The sequence below is a fragment of the Thalia democratica genome, chromosome 2 (genome assembly GCF_965202585.1).
Source record: "Thalia democratica chromosome 2, ktThaDemo2.hap1.1, whole genome shotgun sequence".
NCBI lineage: Eukaryota > Metazoa > Chordata > Thaliacea > Salpida > Salpidae > Thalia > Thalia democratica.
The window spans coordinates 51305018-51312737 of NC_139166.1; the positions used below are offsets into that span (position 1 = coordinate 51305018).

At 29.3% G+C, this 7720-nt stretch overlaps 1 protein-coding gene across 1 annotated transcript; it reads right to left on the reverse strand.

Annotated features, from left to right (window-relative positions):
- Positions 1-454: 454 nt before the first annotated feature.
- On the reverse strand, positions 455-3889 carry LOC145828674 (uncharacterized). The gene has a single exon (XM_082936429.1). The coding sequence runs from the start codon at positions 3887-3889 to the stop codon at positions 455-457; it is 3435 nt and encodes a 1144-aa protein (XP_082792555.1).
- Between the last annotated feature and the right edge of the window lie 3831 nt (positions 3890-7720).

The window sequence follows — 7720 nt, forward strand, 5'->3', positions numbered from 1 at the left end:
ATATTTGAAATAGAAACTGTATTCAATTAACAAATGGTTTCATAGATAGAACAAGTTAAAAATATTATCTAAGGATTAACTATAAATTAGAACAAAATTTCAAACAAATCAAATTAACACTTAAATTGGTACAATATAAATTATAAAAAAAAAGTCTGAATAAATTTTCAAAAAAATCTAAAAGTGATTTGATATAAAAATTCAAGACAAACAACATCATAAAACTATTGAATTATTAAAACCTAAAAAAAGAATGGTATGCATTATCTAACATTGTAAAAATAATAAATTGATAAGGATAAAAGTAAATCTAATCCGAAATTCTAAAAATAAATTAACTCTTAAAACTACATTCTTAAATCATAGTTTAGATAAATAACCAAGTTAACAATTAATAATGTACAAAAATACTACTAATTTATATTTCCTACAACACTTATTTAAAAATCAAAAACTAGTAAGTGTTGAAAACACCCTGTTGGCACAGTTTAGTTTCGAAAGTCTCAACATAATTTTTCGAATAATATGTAGTTCTATACTTGTTATACAACAGAATCAAGCAATGTGCATCTATTGCGGCATATATGATCTGCTTGTTTCGCAAGGGTCTGTTAGACCAGTTGGATATCTGTTCCCGCTTGTCTAGTTTCACGCCGAGAATTTTCAGCACCAGCTTGCTGAGTCCTTTCACATTCCTCTGTTTCGTTGATGCGGGAGAAATAATCCTCTCCAACCTCATCATCAGTTCTGTGTCTTTGGCATGCAGAAAATCCAGGAAATTTTTTGGAGTTGATAGTTTTCCTTCCAAGCACTTTCCCAACATATTGAAGTCGTCTTTGAGGGAAAAGCCGAGTAAGATCAAGTTTTGTGAGCTGAACAAAGTATTTATGAAGTGCACAAAGTTTTCCAGATAACTGTTTTCAGTAAAGTATAAAACGTCAATTAAATACACGTTGCGGTCAGTAGCCAACTGAAGCAATCCCATCTTTCCACAATGCCATTCTGCGTCTAGCCCAATCGGGAGAATTTCATCTTTTTTTGGACTATTCAACAGTTCTTGCAAGCAACTTTCCAATCCTTTCAATGTATCAACACTTATCAAATTAGATTGTGGTATTTTCAATTCTAGACAGTTATTCAGATCACTTATATCTTTATTGCACCATATGTTTTTTGTAATTGTTTTATCTTTTCTGTCAACAGCATCAAGAAGTTGATCAGCTGTTTCTACATCATCAAATTGATATTTTAATAAACATATAAAAAATTTAAAAACGTAATCATCGTTTTGTAAATAGCCTAAAATGCATTCACTTAAAGCCTCACCAGAGATCAAGCTTTTGTTATAAAAACGATCTAATAAAGTATCAATTTCTTTAACTGCATCAGTCTGATTGATTAAAGTTACATAAGCACCATTAGTATCAAACATATTAACCCACCTATTAAGTGTTTTGGAAAGAATTTGAAACTTTTCCAAAGAAACAGATGAATCAACACATTCAAGGTTTGTTTTTAGCCAATTTTCAAATACTTCAACAAAGTCTTCCTGAGCATCAAAACTATTAGTCATGAATGTTTCAATTAATGAAATTTTGTACTGGTACTGAAAAGAATCACATTTGTTGAGATTAAGCACAGAAGTCAATAAAGATAAAAACTCTCTTTTAACAACTGGACTATTTTGAATGTCAAACAAAATAACAAATCTGTTTAGATTTGAGTACTTGTTTTTTAGTAAATCTTTTTGCTTTGATGAGTTAGAATGATTTATAAAGTTCATTATGTTTTTTTCTATTAATGCTTTACAGTCTTTTAACTTAAAAACTTCAACAAAAAACTTTGAAATTTCAAGCTTATACCATGGCAAAAATTTAAAACAAGTCTCACTAATATTTTTATCCAGTTCAAACTTGACCTCACCATTCATAAGTGAGTCTTTGACAAAGCTTCTGTCAGACGCAGAAAATGCTGAAAAGTATTCTGAAGGCTTGCTTAAGTGTTGTGCTAAAAACTCTGCAAAGTTTTGATCTTCACTGTATGACTGATTGAAGTGAGCTTCAAATGTGACCACATCCGATTTTGAAAAAGCAACCTTTTTGCGTTTGAGCTCATTTTTTATTCGAATGTTGTTTACCCACTCATCTGTTGTTTTTTTCCAAAGAACACAAAAGGGAATGTTTTCTTTCAAAAACTTGTCAGTGCTTTTATAAAGCTGGTTGTTTTTGTCATAAAGCATTATGAATATGTAAACTTTTGAGCAAGCATACATAAGTTGTTGCTCACGCAAAGGTCTCCTTCCCCAATTTGAAACGCGATCTCTTTCATCTATTGCTTTATCAAAAAAGTAGTAGCAAAGTTTGTTAAGACCTCCTCTGAATTTTTTATCTGGGTTTGATTTTTTCATTTCTTCCACGTCAAAACTAAATAGATTATTAAAAAACTCTTTAACATAACATCCGTCGTGTTTCCATCCTTTTGTAGAGATGCAGAAGTCTATGAACTTTGTTGGCCAAAGTGGTACTTCCTCATTTAAAAGCTGGTGCAGCAGCCTAAACGTCTGTCTTAAATTGTATCCGACAATCAAGTTTTCTGACGTCAGTACTGCAGAAATTAGTTTTTTCAAATGAAAAATTTGTTCTTCACTTTGAGCATGTACATAGTCAATAATAAATATAGAGCTTCTGTCAGCAATTTGCAATATTTGCAATTCTGGTTCAGCCGAAACACAGTACTTAAAAATTGCATCAAAGGCAAGCACAGACTCACCTGTATTTGGTTTAGTTTGAGAGTTTTCCAAAATATAGTTTTTGCAATACTTCAATTTATCAACTGTGTCTACAAAACATATGCTTTCAGCTTTTATGTCAAGCTCTATATATTGTTCACTAACTGGTGAACCTGGGCAGTTTAAATCTTCATCACTCCAAATTGTACACTCGACATTTTCTGCTCCAACAAAAACCATCTCTTTCAACTTCTGTGCTTTTTCAATGTCAAGATACTCATACTCAAGCACATTGGCAGCCATCAAAACAATTTTTGGCTCATTGAAAAAACTGCCAACTTTGTCATTCAAAGAAGCCGCAGATATTTTTGACTCTTTGTAATAATTATAAAACAGTTCTGAAAGATAAGAAACCCCTTTGAATTTCTCAAGGTGCGTGAGCTCACATGCAGCCTCTGGGTACAACCTACTCCATCTGTCAAGGAGTTTTTCTGTAGTTCTGCATCTTGCTGTCAGACTTTTGGTGCCTGGCTTCTGGCCAATGTTGTTCATCTCATCTTCCAACCAGGAGTTGAGCTGCTTCAATATTGCTTTCTGAGCAGCCACACACTCGTGCATGTAATTCTGCACCAGGTGTATTTTGGAACCCTTAATGGCCTTATCTCCAGCTGTTAATTCTTTTTCTGCTTTCTGTTCAATTTCATCTGATATTAGGAAAATAAATGACCTCAGAACATTTTCTTCTTGTTTTAGATCAAATAGAGATATAAAACAATTTAAACTTTTAAAGTCATTTTCATTTATAAACACTTCGATTTGAGCTTGTTTTAAGGAGAGACTAGCTTCTTTAAGTTTGAAAAGCTCAACAATAAAATCCCTTTCCTTCCTAGAAACTGTACACAAAAAAGTGAAAACTTTTCTTTTCATTTCCTCACTTATTTGAATTTTTTTACTTTCATTTAAAAGCCTTTCACGCAGACTGTCAATCAACTTGGAACATATTGCTGAGCACTTGTTGCTTTTACTACTCAAAAGATCAATTAAACAATCTAAAGTATTTTTACTTTTTAAAATGCATGAGTCAAGTACCTCATTAAATTTATCATCCTCAGTCCGTAGATTGTACAATGATACAATATCATCTGAATCAATTGGTAACATGGTTGTCTATAAACTTTTTTTTTTAATTTCTGTAACTATAAAACTAATTATGAAAAATAGGCTCAAAAATAATAAATAACATATTAGTATAAATAAAAACAACCATATTTGAAAAAGCTTACAAAAATTTCAGCTTGTATGCTTAAAAGCAATAAAAAGTTTATTAAAACCTAAATTACTAAATTATTGTGTTTTTTAAGTTTAAAATTTAATTTAACATAAAAATAGTGGTTTTATAAATAAAATTACAGTTACCTCTTGGGAATCTACGCACATTGTGTCCACAGCAAAAGTGCGCAAGTATATAAAAGAACTAAAAAACGAGTGGTAGCAAATATACCTACTATGTTGCCTGTTTTCTTATAATGCATTTGATTTAAGTTAGTTTGGGAACTTTCTCACTTTTTGTTCACAAAAACTGTTTTCAATGAAGTTGTATATGTATTTTAAAAGTATGGCATAAAGTGGGTACACAAAATATTTTTTTTTTCTATGTTCCTTGAAAACTTAAAATTAAACTTGTCTAATACCATGTAAGACAAGTTTAATCTTAGGTGGACAAGAAATAAATTAGCTAAAAGTAAGAGATTCATGGAGTTCAAATGGAACTTTATGCCATAAATATTGTGAGGCATTGAATACTGTACCTTTTTTAATTTAAAGGTACAAAAGGGGCTAAGACACCTAAAAAATAAAGAGTAAAGCCATAGAGTTTGATACACTGAGGCAGGATTAAATGTTTATCCAACAGTCAATGGCTAGTATACTTTAAGGTCAGTCTGAGCTAAAAAGGCTGAGTCAGCAAAAAAAAAATGTTATTTTTAATTTTTATTATTTAACTTTATCTTTTGATTAATTTTTGGTAGATTAGGGATTATGGTATATATAAAATTCAAAAAAAAACTTTATAAAAACTATATGAATCAGCTTTTTTTCAGAGACTGACCTTTAAGTAAATATCAAGGAACATAATTTTACCAAGTCTAAACAATTATAATGATGATTTACCATTTAGAATATATAGTAAATTAAATATATTTTTAACTAAATATATGGACAAATTTACAATATTAGAGATCTTTTTTGTATTTTTGAGAGTTCTAAAATGCGTAACTAAACAAGAGTGTAACCAAACAAGTGTATAGATATTTTGCTAGGAGAGACTGTATTCCAAAGATATTATTACTGTACTTCTACATGAAATATATTTTTTATTAATCATCTTAATCCAACTCTTACGTTGTATAGGCATGTCACTCTTTAAGCAAAAAAACTAGACTGAGTTCATAAAAATATTAAAAACAAAATACTGCTTAAAACCTAAAACGACAACATAATTTTTAAGAAATTATTATACTTTCAAGAAGAGTTTCCCAAAGGAAGCAATATTCCCCTACTTATGGCCAACTTTAATTAATCAGGGGATAATAACTAGTAAATGGTGTAATTTTGAAATTTTGGGTATTATGAGGGCAATAACTATAAGTGTTCAAAGTTCAAACTTACACTAAATATTCTTGGACTGGTAAAGAAGAGTAAAGAAAATTAGGTTGATTCAAACCTTGGTGTGCAAAAACTAGTAAAGTGGCAACTAATAGATTTGTTAAATATATTGGGGTTTGTTTTAAAAAATATAAAAAAGGTCTTAGGCACAATTTATTGGAGATTCATAACTTATACTAGATGTTCTAGGGTTTGTAATTTAGTGTTCTAAAATTGTTTTTGAGCAACTAAAAAATGCATTCAATAATTTTGGAATAAAAACCGTGTGTACAAATAAAAATATTTTGTTTATTGTTATCAAGTCATACACTACGGAAACTCTTTAGGGCAGGGTTTCCCTAAAACCTTTTTTTTTTTTTGCTCATCATCAGCAACTCCCGAATATTTAGTGTAAGTTTCAAAACTACCATAAAAAATACTTAAGACCTTTTTTTGTTTTTGTTTGCTCTTCATCAACAACTCCATGGCCCCCTGTGGTTCCTTTACTGCTCATGGTCTCCAAGAGGGCTACTTGGCTAACTTTGGGAAACCCTAGTTTAGGGCCATAGGGGAGAAAAACATATTTTACAAATTGATCTTGTTTTGTAGAGTTTTAACTAAGCTAAAAGTTGATTTTTACGGGTTTTTAATATTTTAACTAATTTTTGAGTAATAGCCTTGAGTTGGGAAGTACCAGTTTCCTTATGGGAGGTGCAAAGTAAAAAAGCAAAATGAAAAGAATATTTCACTAAAAAACTATCTTTTCTACACTTTTTGAGAAACACCTCAAATTTTCAGGAAAAGTTTCTTGCAGTATTAAGAAAAATCACTTGTAGAAAATCAAAACAAAAATAGGTAATTTTTATTGTTTTTTTCATGTTTCTATTTTTAATTATAATTTTTTTTTACCATAGATTCTAAAACATATTTCACACTTCCTAAAAATTTTAGGTGTTTATCTCAAAAAACATAGATAAAAAGATAAATTTTTAGTGAAATAGTATTTTTTTGTTTTTTCAGTTTGCACCTCCCATAAGAAATCTATTGTACTCTTTGACTTTAACCGTCTATATCTGAAAAACTAGTTTGAATATTTAAAATCAACTTAAAATTTAAAAATCAACTTAATTTGTTATCAATATTTCACAAAATGTGGTAAGTAGTTAAATAAATGATTAAAAATTTTGTAAATAGAACCTTCATGCATTGCAGTAACAGTTACAACTCATACTTTTTTAAATCTATTATCAATTACGCCTATGACATTTTTTAATATTCATATTAAATCTTAGAATATTTAGTGTAAGTCAGACCCTAAACTATCTAGTGAAATTAAAATAACATAAAAATATAAAAACATGAGATCAATTTATCCAGAAACCGAGTTGCCACTCTTTGGGTCTAAAAACTACCCTGAGTGAGGTCTTAAACTGCACAAGTCATCCTGAGTTTTTTGCAAATCCTTAGAAATAATAATTGCCTCTGGTGCATACTAATTATACCTCATGTTCATTTTGCTTCTTAACAAGATTAACTTAAGGAAAGTTGTATGTGTATGCTTCTGTTTAGATAGACTTTCCAAATAATTTTGAAACATTTTGTCCAGGTTTTCAAAATTTCCTCCAGGATTTTAAAAGTACAAACTTTTTAAGTTTTAAGTAAAGTTTAAGGTAAAATGCTGTGTTAAATATTATAAAAATATTTAAAAGATGCTGTAAAGCTAGTTTAGATGTGTTTTTTTATAAAAAAATTCTGATGATGACAAAAAATCTTATCTATATGATAGTTTTTTTTTGTCAAATCGAAATTTTACTACTGAACATGTTAAAATTGTTAAAAATTTCAGTTTTTTAGCCTAAATTGTCAAACTCAAGGTTTTTCCAGGTTTTTAGGTTTTTTGGCAACCCTGATTAGATGTTCATTACACTTATGATAAATTCTATTTCCTAAGATTCAATCTTTAAAGTTTTAACCAGTTGAGATTAATAAAAAAAAATTATGGATAACTTTATGTAATCATGTTAGTTAGCATTAATTATATATAATATAAAATAGTTTAAATTTCTTTGACATTTTAACTGAAAAGTTTAAGCCTAACACATAAAGTACTCACTTTCATGAATAAACTCAATGATGAATATTAGTTTCAAACTGAGTTACTATTATTAGTTGAGATTTTCTAAAATTTCAAAATTTTGGTTAAAAATGTCTAAAAGCTCAGATAAGATTCTATTAAATAAGATCAACTTGTAAAAATCAAGGTGGACCCCCCCCCCTATTCCCGTAACTTAATAAAATCTAATGAATTATTAATTTTAAGTTACATTCACAAATGTTGTTTCAGTTCTT

Excerpts from the sequence above, each read along its gene's own strand:
- LOC145828674 (XM_082936429.1), bottom strand. The coding sequence starts at position 3,889 with ATGTTACCAATTGATTCAGATGATATTGTATCATTGTACAATCTACGG.